This window comes from Lepidochelys kempii, chromosome 3 (genome assembly GCF_965140265.1).
Source record: "Lepidochelys kempii isolate rLepKem1 chromosome 3, rLepKem1.hap2, whole genome shotgun sequence".
In the NCBI taxonomy this organism is placed as follows: Eukaryota; Metazoa; Chordata; order Testudines; family Cheloniidae; genus Lepidochelys; species Lepidochelys kempii.
The window spans coordinates 149,964,377-149,988,099 of record NC_133258.1 but is presented as its reverse complement, the minus strand read 5'-3'; the positions used below and the strand labels follow the sequence as shown (position 1 = coordinate 149,988,099).

Below are 23,723 nucleotides of genomic sequence, written 5' to 3'. Positions count from 1 at the left end.
TGAGATGCCATGGTGCTTTCATCACAAGCCATTGCTGTCGTTTATCTGTCTTGTACATGGCCCTCCTGTAGATTTCTTGCCTGCTGTTTTGATGCCTGTGACTTTTTAAAAGTATTATGCCAACATGTAGTTGATCCGTTGAATTTGTATGAGTTGGCCATGTTCTGCTGATAACCTTTTAAAGCAAAATCGTGGATTATAGAGTCAAACTTGTTCCTTCTATTATTTCTTTGTATACGGCTCATTATCTTCCTTTCAGACTTAGTGACTTTTCTCAATCACTGTCCACAGAAGTGAGGATTAAATACTTTCTCTCAAACTCATAATTCAGCAGAGAGTTCTGCTTTGACCGCCTGAATTCAGGTGCTTTTAAAGAACAGCTTTTTTGTTAGTTTTATGAGACTTATGATTTCTCTTCTGTTTTCTTAAATAAGATAAGGAATTTGCATTTATTTCAAACTACTTCACCAATTGTATTTCTTATGCCTTTGATTTTATACAAGATAGACTTGTTTGTAGCTGTGAGATACCAACCATATTATAGGCTTCTCACTATACTGTCCACATCTACATTAGGCAAATTTATATACTCTCCTCTATCTATGCTGTTTCAGGATGTCCACCTTCTTCCTCACTCCATTTTCTTTCTACTTTCTCATTAGGTGTATTGATTTAAATAATCAATTTTAATCTTGTTTTGCATTTGTACTTTTTAGTTATTTTCCAAAAGAAAGATTGATTCTTACTGGTTGATAACCATTAAAACATGTTGATTTGCAACTAAATATAGGCTTTATACTAAATTGGTACTACTTTTTGTGAATCAGAAGGATTCATGACATCTATACACATTTATTTAAGCAATTATATAGCTGAACATATATTCATTCAGATTCTTGATTTTTACATTTTTATATTATATTAGAAAATGGTGAATGATGTATTGCTTATTAGATTTTGTTTACTCATGATTTGTGTCAGGCTGCATTTGGATGGAAATTTAAATTCAATTAAAAATGCACAAAACCAGAATTTTAAACTTTTTTTAATTAAATATGTAAAACTAAATTACACATGTGTGATACATAAGGGGAAAAAGCAAGATTATCAAAACATGATTTGCATTTAAAACTAACTGATTTATTAAACAAAAGAAGTGTTATCAGTAGATAGTGAATTGAACTGATTATTTCTAGTCACCATGTCCTCCAAGATTTTAGAATTAGTAGATTGCATCCTCTCACACCTCATTTTTATTCATAGATGGAAAGAGGAGAACAAGCTTTATTGCCTAGTCCCAATTGGTTTCTCAACTATGAGCTGAAATGAAAAAAATATTCTCTCTGCACTGTAGAAGTAGCTACTATTGTCAAAAGCTGGTTTAGCTCTTCAACAAACTCTAGTTCCAGGTGCTTAGACAATGACTTTCTCCAGCGCAGTAGTTTGACTTTCTTTAAAACTTCAGCAACAAACATGTACTACTTGAATCTTACATATTTATTCAATTTAAATAATTTTAATAGACTGAGGTAAAATTATGCCTTAACATAGATTGTCATAATTTCATATTAAATTTTAAATAGGTTTATTTTTACAAAGAAAATGTGTTTAACTTCAATCTAAAAAATCCTATTTAAATTTATAAAAGCTTTCCCCCACTTAAAAAAAGTCATTGGATTTTATCCAACCTGCTTTCTGATGCTTTACGTCTGAGGGAAGACTTCTCAGCATTTTAGATCATTTCACTTATTCTGTGATATCTTTGATTTATGCAATGGCTGCAATAAGAAATGCAAAGGTGAAAGGCTGAGAGACCAAGATGTTGAGTCATTCAGACCTCAGATACAGAGACCACTAAAATAAATCTCAATATATAATATATATGGTGAAAAATAAATTAGGTTCTTCTTCAGGTGATCGCTCATGTGTATTCCACAATAGGTGTGCGTGCTCTCCATGTGCAGAGGTGCCGGAAGTTTTTCCCCTAGGAGTACCCGTAAGGGGGGAGCGCCCCAGCGACCCCTGGAGTGACGTCTCCATGGTGCGGAATAAGGGGAGCTGCATGCCCTCCCCACCCTCAGTTCCTTCTTGCCACCAGTGAAGGTGTGTCGAAACTATTCTGCTCCAGCTTTTCTGTAGCTCGTCCCCAGAACTGCTTGTTCATTCAGTGTTGGTACCTGTAGTTAGTTAGCTGTTTAGTTAGTTCAGTTAGTTAGAGCACCTGAGCCAGGGCATGCCCCACGCCCCAGGTTTTAAGTCGTGCAACACTTGTAGGCGATCTGTGCCAAGGAGTGACCCGCACGCGAACTGTCTGTGCTGTTTGGGAGAAGCCCATATCAGCGATCGTTGCAAGATATGCAAGTTGTTTAAGCCTCAGACCAAGAGAGAAGGGGACATTAGGCTCCGGGCCATTCTGATGGAGTCGGCGCTGACTCCAACTCCAGCGCGCCACTCCGAGTCGGCACTGGGTACCACGGTATCAGTGCGCAGCGACCTTCCGGCGCCATCGACCAGTTGACACTGTTTCCCATCCATGGGGCATGCCAAGAAGGCTAGAAAGATGCCTTCTTCACAGCAGCACCGAAGTAAACCCAGGACAGAGGCTAGACCCATGTCGGGCAGTCCTCAATCCCCACCGGCCTCTAGGTCTCCGACTCAGGTCGAATGGAGTAGCCTGGCCCATTCTGAGCAGGCCTCCCCAGATGTCCGGATGCCCTCCACGCCTGAGGCCCTGCAGGCTGCCCGGGATGTTATGTCCATGACAGTACCAGGAGCACCGCCAATGTCAGCTCCATGCTCCAGAGGCAAGCTGCTGCTGGGATCTCAGCAGTCACCCCTGGCTCAGTACTGGTCTCGGTCAAGGGAATGTTCCCGACTTCGTTGGCCACCCAGCGACCGTTCAGGGCAAAGTCCACGTGGATTGCCCTCGACTCCCACCAGACTGGTTGGGTTCCGTCTGACCGAGTCTCCCGGCACCACGCCACCTCAAGGAGCGAATACCCACGGGACCGAGGCAGACCTCGCCAGTGGTCCTTGTCTCAGAGGGGTTATTGCAGCCAGTCATGGCATGGATGTTGATGCCATTCCCACTCGGAATCCCGCTCCAAGATCCCGCCAAGGCATCGCCTCCACAGCCCCGGGCGTCTATCGCCGGTGTCCTGCCGTTGCAGGTACACCCGTCAGAGCCAATCGCAGAGCAGCTGTTACCGACAGTACCGGTCCTCCATGTCACGATCATGGTCCCATGGTTGATGTCACTTCCGGCACTGCCGCTCCTCCTGGTCGAGGGACAGTGGCAGGTCGTACGTCAGCGCGGCCTCCATTCGTAGTCGTCCATTGATGGGCTATGCCAGCCAGGCTGAACAACTGGCTCTGCTGGTGCCACAGCAGGTGCAGGGGCACCAGGCCCAGTGGCCGGCCCAATGGTACCAGTGGGCACCGTGACCTCTGACACAGCCCCCGGTGGCCGGAGCTTCAGAAGAACCATCGGCCTCCCTCTCCAGACCTCCGAGGAAGGAGTCGGTGGGACGTACATCCTTGGCACCATGCCTGGAGACCCACCAGGTGGTGGACCCTCTGGTGCCGATGGACACCCAGAGTACCGCACCGGCCTCCTCGGCCTCCCCAGATGAGGCGATTATGGCCCCGCCCTCCTCCTTCCCGCAGGAGGACTTTAGGGCCCACCAAGAACTCTTAAAAAGGGTGGCATCAAGCCTTCATCTCCAGGCAGAGGAGATGGAGGAGCCCTCGGACTCCCTGTTTAATGTGCTGTCCTCTTTGGCACCGGGCAAGGTAGCCTTGCCTCTCCATGAAGGGGTGGCAAAAATTTCAAATGCCCTGTGGCAAACACCAGCCTCGTTGGCCCCCATCTCTAAGAGGGTGGAACGCACCTAGTTTGTACCTGCCAAGGGACACGAGTACTTATACACCCACCTGGCGCCCAACTCCCTTGTGGTTGAGTCAGTCAACCACAGGGAACGGCAGGGCCAGCCAGCCCCAACCCTGAAAAATAAAGACTCATGGAGGCTGGACTCTTTTGGAAGAAAAATTTATTCGTCCTCGCACTTTCAGGTACGAGTAGCAAACCACCAGGCTCTCCTGGGCCGGTATGAGTTCAATCTGTGGGGCTCCCTACCCAAGTTCAAGGACTCACTCCCGGAGCGCAATAAGAAGGAGTTCAAAGCGCTGGTGGAGGAGGGTACAGTGGCTGCCAGGGCAACCCTACAGGCAGCTTTGGATGCAACAGACACGGCTGCGCAGTCCATGACCTCCATGGCGTCCATGACAAGGGACTGGGCTGTCTCTTGGGCTGTCCAGTGAGGCACAGACCTCCATGAAGGATTTCCCATTTGACAGCAAAGCTCTGTTTGTGGAACAAAAGGATACAAGGCTGCATGGCATGAAAGACTCCCGCACGACTCTCCAGACTCTGGGTCTCTGTGTTCCAGCTCTGGCTAAATCTAAGTTAAAGCTGCAACAGACTCCCACTCAGGCCACCCACCTGAAATACAAGGCCTCCTATAAGAAGTCGCGGAACTATAAGAGGCGCCCTCAGAGGCAGTCTCGGCCTGCCCCCCAACCTGGGTCCTCCAAGGGCAAGCAGGCGGGGAAAAAGCGGTTTTGACAGGACACTCGGGGGCACCCTGCCAGTTCTCATCAGGGATACACTCTCAGTAAAATTCCCTTCTCCTATCCGTTGTGTGCTTTCCTCCCAGAGCGGTTGCAGCTGACCTCGGACTGATGGGTCCTCAACACCATCTCCCAGGGCTACACCCTCCAGTGTACTTCTTCCCCGCCCAACCATCCCATGCCCCCGTCCCTCCTGGGGGACCCTTCGCACAAAGCTCTGCTCGAGCAGGAGGTGGGGCCGCTCCTGGGTCTAGGAGCTGTGGAAGTGATACCCAGGGAGTTCAAAGGCAAGGGGTACTACTCCCGCTATTTCCTTATCCCGAAGGCCAAAGGGGGATTCAGGCCTGTTCTGGACCTGTGAGGTCTGAACCAATACATGGTGAAGCTCAAGTTCCGCATGGTCTCCCTGGCCTCCATCATCCCCTCCCTGGATCCCGGGGACTGGTACGCTGCCCTCGATCTGCAGGACGCATACTTCCACATTCATATATTCAAGGGGCACAGACGCTTCCTCCGTTTTGTGGTGGGGCAGGAACACTACCAATTTACGGTCCTCCCATTTGGCCTGTCCACTGCCTCCAGGGTATTTACAAAATGTATGTCGGTGGTAGCGCCCTACCTCAGACGCCAAGGGGGTCCAGATCTTTCCCTCTCTGGACAATTGGCTGGTCAAGGGCAGCTCCCGGCCGCAGGCGAGGGATCATGTGATGCTCCTCCTGTCCACGTATACCGCTTTGGGCCTGTTGGTAAACAACACCAAGTCCACGTTAGTCCCAGTTCAACACATAGTGTTTATCGGGGCGCTCCTGGATGCCTCGTCAGCCAGAGCCTCCCTCCCACCGGACAGGTTCGAGACCCTGAAGGGGCTCATCGACACGGCCACAAGGTTCCTGGTGACAGCAGCCAGAGCGTGCCTCCAGCTCTTGGGTCACATGTCGGAGTGCACGTACGTGGTCTGTCACGCCAGACTCAGGATGAGGCCCCTTCAGCTCTGGTTGGCCTCGGAGTTCTCCCAGGCCAGGGACAGGATGACAAAGTCCTCACCTTACCTGACTCGGAGATTGCCTCCGTACGGTGGTGGTCCGCCCCAAGCAACATGCTCCAAGGGGTCCCATTCAGGGACACGGCCCTGTCACTGGAACTGGTGTTCGATGCCTTGGACCTGGGTTGGGGGGCCCTTGTGGGGAACGTTCAGACCCAAGGTCTGTGGTCAGCTCAGGATCTGACCCTACACATAAATGTCAAGGAACTCAGGGCGGTACGACTGGCGTGAGTGGCCTTCCACTCGTGCGTAGAGTGCAGAGTGGTCAGGGTCTTCACGGACAACACCAGCCTTGATGTTCTATATCAACAGGCAAGGTGGGGCCCGATCCTCTGCCGCGAAGCCCTCAGGCTGTGGGATTTCTGTATAGCTGACGCGATCTGCCTAAAGGCCTTCCATCTACTGGGCGCACGGGCGGATCGCTTGAGCAGGGACTTCTCTCAGCATGAGTGGTCTCTCCACCACAGGCTTCTTTTCAGTGTGGGGGACTCCCCAGGTGTACCTGTTCGCTACTCGGCAGAATCGGCGCTATCCCAGATTCTGCTCCAGGGGGGAACTGGGACAGGGCGCTATCTCTGATGCCTTCCTCCTGTCCTGGTCAGGCCAGTTTCTCTATGCCTTACCCCCATTCCCACTGATCAGCAAGGACCTGGAGAAAGTAAAGATGGACAAGGCCTGGGTCCTCCTGATTGCCCCAGCATGGCCCAGGCAACATTGGTACGGGACCCTCGTGGGCCTGGCGGTTGCTCCACTGTGGCCATTGCCGTTTCGCCTGGACCTGCTCTCCCAGGTCTGGGGCTGCCTCTTCCACCCCAACCTAGCAGCTCTCCACCTCACGGCGTGGCTGCTCAGTGGTTAGGTAGGGAAGAAAGGACGTGCTCAGAAGGAGTTCAACGCGTCCTCCTAGAAAGCAGGCGGCCCTCCATGCGACGCGCCTACTTGGCAAAGTGGTCTCTGTTCTCCAGATGGGCGGATGAGCGGGGCGTTTCCCCAGTGGCCGCCCCAATCCAGCTTATCCTGGACTACCTTCTCCACCTTAGATCCCAGGGCCTGGCACCCTCATCAGTCAAGGTGCACCTGGCGGCCATATCAGCCTTCCATCCGCTGGTGCAGGGTCACACGGTATTCTCCCATGTTATGATTGGCCGGTTCTTCAAGGGTTGGACCGTCTTTTTCTGTATGTTAGGCCCCCGGTCCCGCAGTTGGACTTGAATCTGGTGTTGGGCCATCTCACGGGGGCCCCCGTTTGAGCCGCTAGGCATTTGTTCCTGGTCCCACCTCTCGTGGAAGTTGGCCTTCCTGGTGGCGGGATCATGTCAGCCAGGCGGGTCTTGGAGCTCAGGGCCCTGATCTCTGAGCCTCCATACACGGTTTTTCATAAGGACACGGTCCAGCTCTGCCCACACCCTGCGTTCTTCCCGAAGGTGGTCTCCACCTATCACATGGGTCAAGACATTTTTCTACCAGTCCTCTGCCCCAAGCCCCACGCATTCAGTGAGGAGTGCCGTCTCCACATGCTTGATGTGCGACGGGCGCTGGCTTTCTATCTCGAGCGGATCAAGCCATTCAGAAAGTCCTCGCAACTATTCATCGCCTCGACTGAGCACATGAGAGGTCGGTTGATCTCCACTCAGTGGTTCTCCAACCGGATCACTTCATGCATCCGTACCTGTTATGATTTGGCAAGTATCCCCCTGCCACCGATTGTGAAAGTGCACTTGACTCAAGCGCAAGCCTCGTCGGCTGCCTTCTTGACCCACATCCCCATCCAGGACATTTGTAAGGCTGCCACGTGGTCCTCGGTTCACACGTTCACCTCGCACAATACGATCATCTCCCAAACCAGGGATGTCGCCGGGTTCGGCAGGGCTGTACTCCATCCCGAGAATTTTTGTGAACTCCTACCCAGCTCCAACAGATATAGCTTGGAATCACCTATTGTGGAATAGACATGAACAATCACTTGAAGAAGAAAAGACAGTTACCTTTTCCATAACTGGTGTTCTTCAAGATGTGTTGCTCATGTCTATTCCACATCCCACCCTCCTTCCCCTCTGTTGGAGGAGTTTGGCAAGAAGGAACTGAGGGTGGGGGAAGCACACAGCTCCCCTTATACCATGCCATAGAGGCACCGCTCCAGGGGTTGCTGGGGCACTCCCCCCCATGGGTACTGCTAGGGGGAAAACTTCCGGCACCAGTGCACATGGTGAGCACGCACACCTATTGTGGAATAGACATGAGCAACACAACTCGAAGAACACCAGTTATGGAAAAGGTAACTATCTTTTATTAAAATATGTTCAGTGCAGGCACAGAGCAGAAGAGGTGTCCATTTTCAACAAATATGGAGACCGATTCTCCAATCTTTACTCAGACAAAACGCTCATAGAAGTCTGAAATATTGTATGAGTAGACACTCCAGGGTTAGGACCGTGATTTTTAACCTTTGTCAGTACTGCCATCTTCATACAGGCAAAACTCTTGAATTCTCTGGGAGCTGGACCTGAGTAAAGGACTGTTGGATTTGGCCAAATGAAAGAGCCAAAGCCTTCTATGGAGGAAGTTAGAATCTTGATGCATCCAGGCAACATTTTCCCTTTATCACAAAGAAAATGGCTTATTTAATCTACAAACTGTAATTCTGGGAAAATTTTAGGTATAACAAGAAATCTCAAATTTGAGGGTCTCATTTCCTTTAAAGAGCAATAGGTTCTCAAACATGAGGCTAATAAAGATCGTTCATTGAAAAAGAGCAAAGAGGTTAATCTTTCACTGTATAAAATTATGAGTTTCATACACTAATTGGTCCCTAACAAAAGTGGTATCTAGGAGAGTCTTCCTGAATATTTTTAAAATTATATTTATTCCCTCTAAAAAAGTATGTTTTATGTTATTACTGACCTGAAATAAGTATGGATGTTTATTAATGAACTAACTATTGTCAGTTTTTATGGAAAGATGGCTATTTGACTGCTGTAGTCTTTCATATCAATGTGATTTTATTTTTTAAATATGTTGAAAAGAATTCAGAAATTCTTGGCTGTATCTCAAGTATATAGAATAGTCATACTTTTCTGTTAGCCAAAGAACATGACCCCATATTTGGTGCTCAGATACATATGTGAAGTAACATGGGTATTTTTCCAGAAATAGATGAAGAAAACTTAACACAGAGAGTTGCATCCTGATCACTGCTCTTCTCTCACTAGAACACAGTACTTGCCCATTTTTACCACCTTCCACCTGAAGACCTCAAGTTACTTTACAGTTGTTAAATGACTTAAGCTTCACAGTATCATTGTCAGGTATGTAAATATTATCATCTGCATTTTATAGATGGGCATGCTGAAGTACCCTGAGGTTGTGACATACCCCATTTCTCACAGAAAGTCCGTGATCTTCTCATTCCTAGTTCTGTGCTTTAACCACAGGATTATCTTTGGCTTCTCCTCTTTGCACTTTTTACAGCTTGGTGTCCGCTTCACTCAGTCAAGTGTCTCTGTGACTAAAGGAAAATCAGTACAATGTGAAAACCTGATTTTATTAATTCAGAGGCTGATACGTTAATTACAGGGATATCAAAATGTAAACAGTCCCCTCCAACCAAATCAACTTTTAACTTTTCATATTTATCAAGTATAGTTTGCCAAATTTCTGTCTATGAAACTTCTTCTCCTGAAAGTTTAAATAACCCAGTGTCTGACTGCCCTCTTAACACACAAAAAAAGGGGGTGGGGGTCTCCTCCTTCTGATTATCTTTACTACATATCATAATGAGTAAAACATTTTCCAATTTCAGAATCAAATGTCTCCCTCAGTAACTTCATTTGTAGGTGATGGAGAACAAACTATTACCACGAGTGCTTTTAAATAAATCATAATTATGTATGCAGAAGCCTCAACTAAATTTGGGTACTCAATGACTAATCACAATTGGGAAAGGTTGAAATATGTAATTTGTTTAAATAGACAGTTCCCAGCCTCTCCTCCCCACACGTATTTCTACTTTCTTCTTTTGGGTTACAGTAGTTTTACTACTAAATGTCACCTGAAGAGAATTAAAAGCACTCCTAAATGCAACTTGCACACATCCGTTTAAAGGTATAATTGATGCTTTTACATTTGCAACATGAGCAGATCTTTTGGAAAATATAGCCTACAACCTTTTATCTTCTGTTTTGTTCTTTTGATATTTGTAAATGTTAAGCAATGTAAATTATGAGGCTTTTGAAGTTGAAGTATCCACAGTGAAGATCAAAATGTTAAAAAGGCTTTCAAGGGGTATAATATCTCTTCATACTGGGTTTTTTTTTTTTTTTCATTTCTTGATTTAACCTGTTTTCTCTTTAGATTATTTTAGCAGATGTATCAGCAGCAGCCGTAGTTAAAGTTGCATAAGCATATACATTGTAACTGTAAATTATTAAAATGTAATACTGTAGAGAGAAGAGAATTTTAAGTGTAACTCAATAAAGATACACTGGACCATTATGACAATGAAAGCAAAGTACGCAAGAATGAATGGTATTACAAGATGCTACTCATGTATGTCTTAGGCTGTTGGAAATACTTCAGGAGGATATATGGCTTTATTTGAGTTTTTTGTATAAAAAAGCTTTTCTAGAAAGCTGAGAAACATAATGCTTGACTTGAAAATACTGGTACCAGGGGAGAGTGGGCCAGTTATAGTCAGTTTGCTCTCTAATTAAGTTAGAAAAGTTTCTTTACCGAATAGCTAGTTAACCATGAGTATGCCATGATTCTCTTTGGCATGGTTAGAGTTGCAAATATAACCTTACCTTTGACATTTCTCAACATTTGAGTGCGTAATCATATCAAACAATCTCAGTTATACATATAAAGCTTCCAGAGCTTTGGAAGATGGTGAAAGCGGTCTAATTTCAGCTGAAAATACTGGCTGTTCTGAAACTATATAGAAACACATATGTTTGTCTACTGATTAAATCTGTTTCTGTAATTGGGTAACATTACAATAGCACATTTAATGACAAATATCTCCCCTTTACAGACCCATTAAACATGGGGGACTAGCTTTTCCAAATATTCTATGGTACTCCCAAGCCAGCCAGCTCTAAGCAGAAGTGGAGTGGGAATGCCCTAACCCAGCCAAACACTGGGTCTTCATAGAACAAGAAAATTGTGGCAGTGTAAATATCACTATGCTAGTATGGATTAATAAAAAAAATCATGCCCACACATCATTTACACACATCCTTTAACAAAGGCTACTTTGTAGGTTTGGGATAGAAATAAGATCAGTTCTTTTCCTTTGCCAGTGACACCTACCGCTAATAATCCACATCTTAACCCGTATCACAAACCAGAAAGCTTCAAAGATTGGGAGAATCATGGGCACTCACAGTTGACTAGCTATTCAGTAAAATTTTCCAACTTAATTAGAGAGCAAAACTAGCTACAACTGGCCCATTCTTGCCAATTCCAGTACTTTTGAGTCAGGCATTATATTTCTTAGCTTTCTAGAGAGAGAAATTTCTAAAAAATTTTCTTTTTTATACGGAAAGCTAACTTTAATAGATAGCACAATAAAATAATAAGATTCTGATTCAGTGGTATCTCACACCAGTTAGGTTAAATATATATATAGATGGAATGGGAATGCATGTTGGAGAAATTGTGGTGAAAGAGGAGAATTAATGCATATATAGCGGAAATGTCAAGTCATTAGAGAGTACTGGGATGCAATCTGTAACCAAATATCACAAATTGTTGGATATTTATTACCGAATGATCCTTTGGTAATCTTCTTTGGGCTTGCTAGTGGAAATGGTGACAAGAGGAAATGAAAAATTACTTTCATCTGCTAGTAACCGGTCAACTATTGGTAGCCTCTCATAGGAAAGAGAAAAATAGTACAACTATAGAGGAATGGTTCAAAAAATATGGGAGGTTGTGGTTATAGAAAAAATAATACGCTAACTATGTACTGAGCAAAACAGACATTGATACTTAAATATTTAGTTATTTTTATTCAATACTCAGACATAGTACATTCACCTTAAAAAACACAACACACCTGTCAATTTTTTTGAATAATAATATTTGATAGACATGCCTGCTCTGTTAATATGTGTATATTGAGATTTCACTCAATAAAATCCCTGAAGTGACATATGTGTCATAATGATGCTCACTTTGTAATGTGGTAACACCTCATTAAATAGAAAGATCTGATGACTGTATCCCTATATAATGTTTCTTTAAACAAAAACAACTGTTGTAATGATTGTTTTGTTTTTGATATTTACATGGCAAGAATTTGTAAGCTTGTTAAAAATTCTTAAATAAATAAATAGTTTATATATAATATATATATATACACACACACACCCTTTTAGAATTTGTTTAATTGGTTAAAGTAGATTTTTTTCTGAATTAAAATTTAGATTTTACAAAAACTTAAATCAGAAGCTACTGCAGAAATAAGGAAATATCCTGATGTTTTAATCAGTCCAATATTTGACTGATTCTTATCTAGTTCAAATTCAGCAGAAATGGATATAGCGTTCCCACAATGGTGTCCATTGGAGCTATAGATGTCACATTGTTGCCAGACAGCTTCCCATTTTATAAATATAACCTAAGAATTAGAACTATATGAAAGCAGAAATGACTTGTGCTGACACACAAGAGATCATGGCCAGTAGCATGCACAGTTCATTAGAGAAGGAAAGATTAATGCACTGACTGCCAGATGTACAGCTGATCTGTCGTTAAACAGAGAGATTCTGACTTAGTTGTTAGCAGTCTCTCAGGCTTTTCAAAACATTATATATTCTGTGCAACAAATGCTGGAGTAGGGAAATGATCTATTTTAGAATACTTTGAGCTTATTGTAGTCATCATTTTCTTTTTTTGCTGTATGAGCTCTCACTCTAATTATTTAGATCTTCTTCCATGGTTATGAAAATAAGATGTATGAGATTTTTTTTAAAAACTTTCCCCTCAATATTTAATCCTCTCAATTTTGCTTCTTAATCAGCTAATGAGGGCGAAAGACTCACCCTCCCAGCTGAATGTGTTGCTGCACTCAACCTCTTCTGGTTTACAGTACTGGATTAATTCTTTATCACTCTCAGGATTGCTCATTGCACAGTTCTGGGCCATTAGAGAATAGGCTTATATTTAAAATCAACATTCTGTAGATGTTACTCAGAGGTTTAATGTAGTTAAGACCTTAATGCCTAGTTTGGTAAAGATATTTAAGGATATTGAAGAAATGGTGCAAAGCAGAGAAATTTAATATATGGCCATTTCTGCAGATATTAAAGAATTAAGATGTTGAGAAACTGATATGGCCACCTGGACAGACCACTCCTGTGGAGAAATATGAAATTCATAGAAGTGTACTTTGTGATCTGGAGGTGGAAGGAATTGTACATTTCTTGTAAATTGCATCATGAATACTTCTTTCCCTTTTATATTAGCCTATAGCCAGTCAGGTAGAGCTTTACATATTTTTTGTGGGATACGTAACTCTTTTTGGCATGTACAGCTCGGTATTTTGAAGATGACAATAAATTATGAATACATCTTCTAAGTCTCGTGGGTATTGTGCTAGCCAGATTAGACTCATAGGTCACTTTATGAGCAGGCAGCAATTATGTCTTTCAAAACTAAACTAAAATCAGACTATGGCCCAGGATTTTTCACTGATTTTGTCTTTCAAGATGTAGAATTATTTTCAGTGGCCAGTTTACTTTAAATGTGTTTAAGTGTTGGTATTTTCATTAGTTCTCATTCAGAGACTTTTCTGTCATCTAATACAATTTGCCTTCTGTAAGTTTTTTACTTTCTTAACTTCATTCCATTACTTCTAGTTATACTCCCATATATCATACTAAATAATAGCTCCTCTCTCTTTCAGATATTTGTAGTGGTTACCATGTTCCACTCTTGAGTCATCTCTGGCAGGCTATGCATATTTAAATCTTTCCTCAAAAATCTAACCCTCCAGCTCCACATTTTTGTTGTTCTTCTGTAAGCATTCTCCAATTTGCTAGTATATCTTTATTAACAAGATGTCCAGAGTGAGTGCAATATTCAAAGTGTGCAGTGTGGAGCCATTATATGATGTGATCTCTTTATATGCAACCAACACATGGATTGTAATTGCAACCAAATCATTTTCAAGAGCAAAGAAATGCTTCTGCACAGTAACTTGCTGTGTAGACAAGCCCCTGGTTTTCTTTTGGTATCACTGTTCTTTCCCAGGAAACATATATGTGTGGCATTATTTTTTCCATAGATGTATTATATTGATCATCACTGGTACTGGCATCTCCTCCCAAACTGATGTAATCTGTGAGCTTCCTTAACATGCTATTAAAGTCCACCCCATGATCATCAACAAGGTCAGAGAAAACATGGATCTCTGGGGTACTCCATAAGAAACCTTTTCCATTCTTGAGATTTTGCCATTTACTGTTTGTTTACCTTCTTTTTGCCAGTTTCCAATCCATGTGATAGTGTTTTTCTCCAGGCCAAGTGGAATTAATTTTTAGGAGTAATATATCAGAAATCTGAGTGAATAATTGCTATAGAAAAATGTAGAAAATGAATTTTGTCTCTTCATTTTGTAAATAGTCCATAAACAGATTATGATCTTCAATTCATCATTTTTCAGAAATATTCACTGAATAATTCTGGAGAATAATTCTTGTTCTATAGAGTGTTTATGAAGAATACTCTGTATGGGCTCAATGAACTGAAATGTCAAATTCTAGCTTTTTTAATTGGACACTTAGGCCCAAATACTGAGTTGTGGCCAAAGAGCACTTGGCACAGCTTGAGAGATTTGGACAATGGTGGTTTTAAGCCACCTGTGCGTGCCTCTACTTGGGGAGACGTTTTGGCACTAGGATGCTCCCCGACATAAAATGGGGCAACTTACATCAGCTGTCAGTGGCCCCATGGCATAAATATAAAGGGAAGGGTAAACCCCTTTAAAATCCCTCCTGGCCAGAGGAAAAATCCTCTCACCCGTAAAAGGTTAAGAAGCTAAAGGTAACCTCGCTGGCACCTGACCAAAATGACCAATGAGGAGACAAGATACTTTCAAAAGCTGGGAGGGGGGAGAGAAACAAAGGGTCTGTGTGTCTGTCTATATGCTGCTTTTGCTGGGGATAGAACAGGAATGGAGTCTTAGAACTTTTAGTAAGTAATCTAGCTAGGTATGTGTTAGATTATGATTTCTTTAAATGGCTGAGAAAAGAATTGTGCTGAATAGAATGACTATTTCTGTCTGTGTGTCTTTTTTGTAACTTAAGGTTTTGCCTAGAGGGATTCTCTATGTTTTGAATCTAATTACCCTGTAAGGTATCTACCATCCTGATTTTACAGAGGTGATTTCTTTACTTCTATTTACTTCTATTTCTATTAAAAGTCTTCTTGTAAGAAAACTGAATGCTTTTTCATTGTTCTCAGATCCAAGGGTTTGGGTCTGTGGTCTCCTATGCAAATTAGTGAGGATTTTTACCAAACCTTTCCCAGGAAGTGGGGTGCAAGGGTTGGGAGGATTTTGGGGGGAAAGACGTGTCCAAACTGCGTTTCCCAGTAAATCCAGTTAGAGTTTGGTGGTGGCAGTGGATATTCCAAGGACAAAGGATAAAATTAATTTGTACCTTGGGGAAGTTTTAACCTAAGCTGGTAAAAGTAAGCTTAGGAGGTTTTCATGCAGGTCCCCACATCTGTACCCTAGAGTTCAGAGTCGGGGAGGAACCTTGACACCCCAACAGACCATTTCAACACCCAGAAATCATTTGGGAGTAAGGGGGCCTTGCCCACCACACCCATTACCCTTGTTTACTGAAGACAGAAATTAGAATCCTTTCTTTTTTTGAAGATTAGTACTAGATATGCTTTTCTCCAATTTCTTGGTACTTCCCAGTTTTTTCAGTAGTTTTCAAAACTAATTTCTAGTAGTGTGTAGTAAGTTTATTTGCTAACTTGCTTAATAGCTTAGGATATAGACTACCCAGACTTTTATGGATCTGATTCTCACTGTCAATGAGGTGTAAATGGGGCCTTAGTGTAAATTAATCAGTTCTGTATGTGTTCAAACTTTCTACATATTTCCTAATTGCATTTTATTAATAGCTATTTTATAATGTCTAGTCACTTCCTCATTGTCAATGTTCTTTTCTATATTTTTGTTATGGAAGATTTTTTTTTGATAAGGAAGTTAGTATCTCAGACATTTTTAAATCATTAATTTCTTTGGTTATTCCAATGGTGGCCATCTCTGACTAAAAGCCATTAATTAGATGCTTGACTCATTTATTCTGGATAAATTGGCTTTAAAAAACTTGTTGCTTTTTTTTTTTCCTACTGAGAAAGAGCATCCTGTTTGTTCAGTGTATCTGATTCTGCTGTGCCTCAGACTTTAACTTTACTCCCAAAATTAGAAAACTTGGACCCAGCCCTGGACCCTTGATTTTTCCCTTTTTATACTTCCATATCTTTCCTGCTTTAGTCTGCTTGTTGCCATCTCCTGAATATTACCAGATTTTATCCTTACTCAGTCCTGACAAGAAATCTATATTCATGTCTTAATTACCTCTCATTTCAACTATTGCAATTACCTCATTATGTTTTTTTTTTAAATCCTTACTTTTCCAACTTCAGGAATGCCACAGTGTGGCAGCCAGATTATTCTCTTATTACTCGAAACAAGATATTTTTGCCATCTTCCATCATTGCTGATGGCTCCTTAGCCAAAGCCAATTCAAAACTATACTCTTGGTTTTCATAACTTAGTTGACTTGCTGTACCATACCTCTGTGACTTTCCACTATTGTGGTGGTGTCCTTTCACTTAAGCTACCCTTTCCTCCTACGTGGGACTCACATGATCTATTTTTCTGAACTAGAAAGTTTTCTAGTTTTCCTTTTCTCTATAGCTAGTGATTGACAATCTCCAGTTTGATCAAACATTTGTAATATTCTTACAATAAATTGTGTGTAAAAAGAAAATAAATGGAATTATACATTAGTCCAGGATTTCTTGTTTGTAGTTATAGTAATATTTCTTTATAGAAATTCTTTTTTCAATTGGGGCTTGCTTTGTAGAGGGCACAACTGTCCATCAATTTAATATTCCACCATGCTATGTTTTTTTGCACCTGCCTTACTGTTTAATACAGTCATAGGACCAAATCTAGAGATCATGGATAAGATACTGTAAAGGAGCCTCAGGGACCTATACCACCTTCGGGCCTGTCTCACCACACTGGCGCCTCCTGCTGGCCATTTCGGAATTAGCGCCGGTCAGCGGGTGTGCCCTCCAGTGGTGGTGGCTCTCCCGTCCTCGTCTCCACTTGCAGACCCACTGCAGTTCCAGTCTCACTGCCTCTGCTTTGTATCACAGCCCTCCGGCCATGTCACAATCCGGGTTCCCCTCTTCCGGGGGACTCCTTCTGCAACAGTCTAGCCGCTCCTCACAGTGGCTTGGCAGTCCATAGCCTGGCCACTTCTTCACCGGTGGTGGGGGAGACCAAGGCCCAGGCCCACCCACTACTCTGGGCCTGTAAACAACAGTTTCCCGCTGCCCCTCCTTTCTTTCTCCAGCAATCTGTCTCAATTCTCTGGGCCACTTCCCCACAGCCTGAACACCTTTGGCTCCTGCCTTTGGCTCCTTCACCCTCCTCCCAGGGCCTTGGGCCTGCAAGCCCTAGCAGCCCTGTTCATGGTGCTAGCCACTGCCCTAATTGGCTGTTCCTTGCAGCCCTTCAGGCTGGGTTTTAACCCTATCAGGGCCAGTGCAGGGCAGGCGCCCCATCACATGGCCCTTAAGTATGTACATTACAATAACTTAGACTCATGGACTTATCATGACATCATACTGGAGATTCAAGGAACTTCTATGACCTGTGCTATAAAATAGATCAGACTAAACAATCCCAGTGGACCCTTGTGGCCTTAAAGTCTATGAATATATGAATCTTACTGACTTGTATGTTGCACCTTTAACATATCACATTTCAGTTTGGCTCCCAGCCTCGAGCAGCTCTGGAGATGTCTGCTAAACCTTGTGCAACTATTGCCAACTCTGGTGAACCTAACAAATACTAATAGGCTGCTAAACTAATCTACGTGTTACTGAAACCTATGCACCTGAAACCTGAACACACCATTTCCACTAATACAGCTTCCCATCCCCTTGTCAAGGGCACACTCACAGTTGGTGGAACAGGGGTTGGAGAGTACTGGTGACTGCCTGCCCATATTTGAATGTTTGGAAAAGTACTGAATGGAGTTCCTGCTCTTATATCTTCAAAACTACACTGGACAAAACACTAGAAAATATAATAGAAACAATCCTGCATTGATCCCTGGGACTATGGCCTGGATGGGACCTAAAAAGTCTTTTTATATCATTGGCTTTTTTCATGAATACACTTTTTTCTTTTCTTCTTCCATTTCATGGTTGTATATTTTAAATAATGACATTTTGGCTAAATTTGGATCTGTAAGGCATCTCATGGCCAACCATATCTTGAGAAACTGCTTTTGCTGAGCTGTGGTATTCTGAAAATAAATATTTTTCATCTGAATATAAATAAATACACATACCCCCATAACCAACGCCATTGTAATTGTTACCACAAAATAATAATCCAAACATCAGGCATTCCCTATGAGAGAGGGTTGATTACCCTGTGGTGTAAGGGAAGGCCTACCTAATGTTGCAATTCTTATTTGATTGTAGTGTTTATTTGCTGTGGAGTTGATTGTTGTATAAGATAGTCATTTAGCTATCTAATTAATAGAAACTGTCTGAATGTTCACAAACTAGGTGATAGGTTGCTCTTCACATGCCTGGTGCCGCTAGTGTTTGCAGCTGCCCTTTGTTATAGAAGTGGCCATTAAACCACAGTGACTGTTAGAATCACTTGTACAGACACAAACCAAGTCAAAGGTTAATGTATCTTGTGCTAAAGGTGGCATTTCTGTTCTCTTCCGAAAAGATTTGTCCTAATTAGATTGCTGACATGCAGGATCTAATTTCATTACACCCTTGAAAAATCACAATTTTGCCTTGGCTGACCAAATCATGTGTAGTTTTTATAGCATTGAAAATACCACTTGGCTGGCACAAAATGTTATAACGCATTCACAATATTAAACTATTGATTCATTCCAAGTAAAGTTTGTACCGGAAAAATTAAATACATGAATCATAGAAATCAGAGATGGAGCAGAATTATTAAGTCTTCAGGTTCATCCCTTGGGGGCTGCTGCAGGATTGTTCCCTACAGTATATTTGCTAGAGTTATATTCAGTCAGTACAATTTCCTATGACTCAAGTGACAGGGCTTTCACCCCTTTCTGATGGTAACTACTCCCCAATTTAGTAGATTTCTACCATTAGTAATCCTTCCTGATATTCAGTCTGAATGTGCCTATCTAATTTCACTTAATTGCTTCCCCTATATCACACTAAACAAGCACTCTCCTTTCTTGAATTTCACACTCTTCAAATAGCATATTTATAGACAGTCATTCTGTCTCTCCCACCACCTTAGTTGTACAAGTTTAGCTAATATTTAGTTTTTAATCTTTCTTCATAAATCAATCCCTCCAGCCTCTAAATCATTTTTGTCATCTTCTCTGAACTCCCTCCAATATGTCTATATCTTTTTGGTGTTGAGATGCAGGGAGTTGAATGAGTATTCAAAGTTTAGTCTCACCAGAATCATACGGAGATAACCTATCATCTCCCTGCTCTCTGACATGATGCAAACCAAAAATTGCACTCATTTTTTTGGACAGCCATATTTCATGTCTAAAATAGTTCAAATTTGAATCACTATGAACTTGGGTCAGTGTTTTTGCTGTTCAAATTGCACAAGACTGAATTACAAGCTGAGTGGCCTTGTTTCCAAAGATCAGGTTAATAGCTAATTCGGTGTGGTGAGAATAGTGGAAGAAGAATTTTCTGCCTTAATTATCAATCTCTAGCATGTTTGTATGTTGTTACAGAGAGACAGATAATGATTTACCTTTTTACCAGTTTATTTTCATCTTTGAAGTGATACTACAATTTACTACATTCTTTGGAGTTTGACATGTCAATTAGATGTTATCGACAGTAATAGAGGGCCAGTTCCTGTAAATGTGAAGTTTTTATGGGTAGGCCATGAAATGACACCCCAAAGGAGTATGTGAGAGTAGAGTGATAAATATCATGTTACCCTGCACACCACAAAGGAACTGATTAATAGGGAACATGATTCTATCTCACACACCAAAATGTTATTTATTTAATTTTCTGTCAATCAACTTTTCTGTTCTAGTTATCTGAAAAGTTAAATAATCAAGATTTGGTCACACAGTGGGGGTTGGATGAAAAGTCATAAGCAGCACCCTGTTCATTCGTTGTGTTACTGCATATATTATGATCTTATTAGAGCCCTTCATTACTTTTAATGGTTACATGAACAACCATGGGCTACAGGTACACAAACCATCAAAATAGTGGAAATAAATATATACAACAAAATGTTCAATATGGGATCTGCTTACCCTCCAAAATTGTGCTTGCAAATTTTCTGCCTGCAAGAATTTGTGTGCACCAGGGGTGTGCCAATCAGATGGATACTCACTCTATATGTTTGTGTTTGCAGACACCCAAGTGGGTGTATACGTACGTTTTGTGTGCACAAGTTTTGAGGCAATATTGGAAAATTTGACTCCCAGTGTTTTGTTTAACAAAGTTACATAATCAGGAACCGTAGGTTTTAGGGCCAGATTTTCAAAGGTATTTAGGTGTCTAAAGATGCAGATAAACACCGGACTAGATATTTAAAAGCTCCTAATCAGGTTAAGTACCTAACTCTCATTGGCACTTTTGAAAAATCCCACCAGGCATCTATCAGCATCTTTAGGTGTCTGAATATCTTTGAAAATCTGCTCCCTAGTGACTTGGTTCTGTTTTACTATTGCTCTACTTTGACTATTTTATAAAACATTCTTTGCTGCATTTAAAAAAATATTTTTACTTTACTTTTTTTGACTTTAGCAAAGCTTTTGACACGGTCTCCCATAGTATTCTTGTCAGCAAGTTAAGGAAGTATGGGCTGGATGAATGCACTATAAGGTGGGTAGAAAGCTGGCTAGATTGTCGGGCTCAACGGGTAGTGATCAATGGCTCCATGTCTAGTTGGCAGCCGGTATCAAGTGGAGTGCCCCAAGGGTCGGTCCTGGGGCCGGTTTTATTCAATATCTTCATAAATGATCTGGAGGATGGTGTGGATTGCACTCTCAGCAAATTTGCGGATGATACTAAACTGGGAGGAGTGGTAGATACGCTGGAGGGGAGGGATAGGATACAGAAGGACCTAGACCAATTGGAAGATTGGGCCAAAAGGAATCTGATGAGGTTCAATAAGGATAAGTGCAGGGTCCTGCACTTAGGACGGAAGAACCCAATGCACAGCTACAGACTAGGGACCGAATGGCTAGGCAGCAGTTCTGCGGAAAAGGACCTAGGGGTGACAGTGGACGAGAAGCTGGATATGAGTCAGCAGTGTGCCCTTGTTGCCAAGAAGGCCAATGGCATTTTGGGATGTATAAGTAGGGGCATAGCGAGCAGATCGAGGGACGTGATCGTTCCCCTCTATTCGACATTGGTGAGGCCTCATCTGGAGTACTGTGTCCAGTTTTGGGCCCCACACTTCAAGAAGGATGTGGATAAATTGGAGAGAGTCCAGCGAAGGGCAACAAAAATGATTAGGGGACTGGAACACATGAGTTATGAGGAGAGGCTGAGGGAGCTGGGATTGTTTAGCCTGCAGAAGAGAAGAATGAGGGGGGATTTGATAGCTGCTTTCAATTACCTGAAAGGGGGTTCCAAAGAGGATGGCTCTAGACTGTTCTCAATGGTAGCAGATGACAGAACGAGGAGTAATGGTCTCAAGTTGCAGTGGGGGAGGTTTAGATTGGATATTAGGAAAAACTTTTTCACTAAGAGGGTGGTGAAACACTGGAATGCGTTACCTAGGGAGGTGGTAGAATCTCCTTCCTTAGAGGTTTTTAAGGTCAGGCTTGACAAAGCCCTGGCTGGGATGATTTAACTGGGAATTGGTCCTGCTTTGAGCAGGGGGTTGGACTAGATGACCTTCTGGGGTCCCTTCCAACCCAGATATTCTATGATTCTATGATTCTATGATTTTATTGTAATATTCATTATTTTGTTGTATGTTACACTGAAGTTGTGAAAGGAGAGATTACGTTAAAAAGAGATGTATTTTTTTCATTCGCGGCATTTAAAGATGTCAGGAAGTCAGTATAGACTTCGTTAAATCTCTTTCATAAGTCAGTCTTTTTATTGTAATAAATATGCATTATCAAGTTGGTGTTTTATGACTACAATAAATCACACATTGTAAAACTTTATATCAGTTCATTAAAAGATCCCTTGTTAATAGTTGGGGATGTTTTTGTTTTGTTTTGTTTAATTCATATAGGAGTTATAGCTTCAAATACATGTGCAAATGCTTACAGGATTGCATGTCTTCCACAGGGGAAAAATATTCAGAATAAAAACCTTTTGGGGGATTGTCAGAAGCTTTTCTCCATAAGGAAATGATCACAGTAACTTAATCTTAGAAAGCCCAGTTCATATTGGACAGAATGCCAAAATTAGGTTGTCTGTTTTGTGATTACCCTCTGGTTTTGAAGCCTCAAATGTAAATAATGTAGCACACAACACTTGTATCCTGGGATCCAGTAAGTCTATGTGCAGAAAAGTAAAAATTTGAAGAAGTGTGGGTCCAGTATTGTCAGTTTTTTTAGGCCAGGTCCAGAGTGTATTAACATCTCATCCCACATCATTCTCTACTCCTGGGGGAATTCTGCTTCATGTGCGTAGAATTCATGGCCCCCACAGATTTCTGTGCTTCGCAGAAAAATTACTTCTGACGGGAAAGCAAAGGGAAGCCACAAGAGCAGTCATGTACCGCTTCCCTGGCAGTGCAGGCAGGTCAGTTTGGGCACCCAGAGCAGCTGGTAGAGACATAAATCACCATGGGGGGAGGAGCTGGGCAGTAATACTTGTGTGAGAGAGAGACACTGTCCCTCTCGCTCACTATTGCGGCATGCTCAGCGTGTAGGGGCAGGGCTTGGCAGTGTTTCTGAAGAGGTAGGCGTGGGGCAGGCTCTGTTCCCTCAGGCAGAGCAGAATGTAGGGAATTGTTCCCATTGTCTTTGTGAATTCCCCCAGGAGTATAAAACAGGTGTACAAATTTTAAGTCCCCTTTACATTGCTAGAGTGGTGTAAAGGAGCATTATTGTAAAGGGCAGTATGGCCTTATAAATACTTGTGGTTCTTTAGTGATTAGAGCCTGGTCTAAATTTTTGGACTGAAAAAATATCCTATCAAAATGTGCTCCATGAACTGTTTGTTACTGACCTTTTTGGAGATGCTCAGTAGCCAATATAAATTGTGACTTTGAGTCCCCAGCCCTCACTTGCTCTTCAGTTGCCTATGATCTAACACTGAGCATATAGCTGCATATATTTGTTGACTAATAACTAGAAGTAAAGGGTCAACTAGCAACATTACTATTAGACAGAGGGAGTTGGGGGATTTCTTCCAGTGCTCCCCACTGCCATTCTCCATACATTGTATTGTAGTTTAAATAAATTACCAAAATAATTGAAACCGCCTTGATTATATTGTGTTATATTGACCAAAAATATGCAGAATTTTAAAATATTGTGCACAGAATTTTTAATTTTTTGGCACAGGATTCCCCCAGAAGTAATTTATGTGTGCACAGACAGGAGGCCATTTGAAATTTTTACTCATCCTATTGTCCATTTTTGCCATTAAGTCTCCCTATTACCACAACTCCAGTAGAAGCTACTTGTACATACCTCAGCCACAATCATTGATTCAGTCATCAAATTTTTGAGGCTGGTTCCCTGTGATCCCAGAGACCATCTAGAAGAGCATATGAAACTGCCATCCCCACTACTGCTACCTAGCCTGGGGACTGGCACTTTTGCCT

The 23,723-nt window shown here is 42.3% G+C and overlaps 1 protein-coding gene across 3 annotated transcripts in view; it reads left to right on the top strand.

The window, feature by feature from the left end:
- Positions 1-23,723, top strand: part of BTBD9 (BTB domain containing 9) — a 296,353-nt gene that overhangs the window by 235,685 nt on the left and 36,945 nt on the right. The window contains exon 10 of one of the 3 annotated variants that reach the window (XM_073338552.1): positions 8,881-8,976. The exons of the other annotated variants lie outside the window; for them this stretch is intronic. Coding sequence (XP_073194653.1) covers positions 8,881-8,950 — 70 coding nt within the window. The 3' untranslated portion in view covers positions 8,951-8,976. The remainder of the gene's footprint in view (positions 1-8,880; positions 8,977-23,723) is intronic. 3 annotated transcript variants of the gene reach the window in all.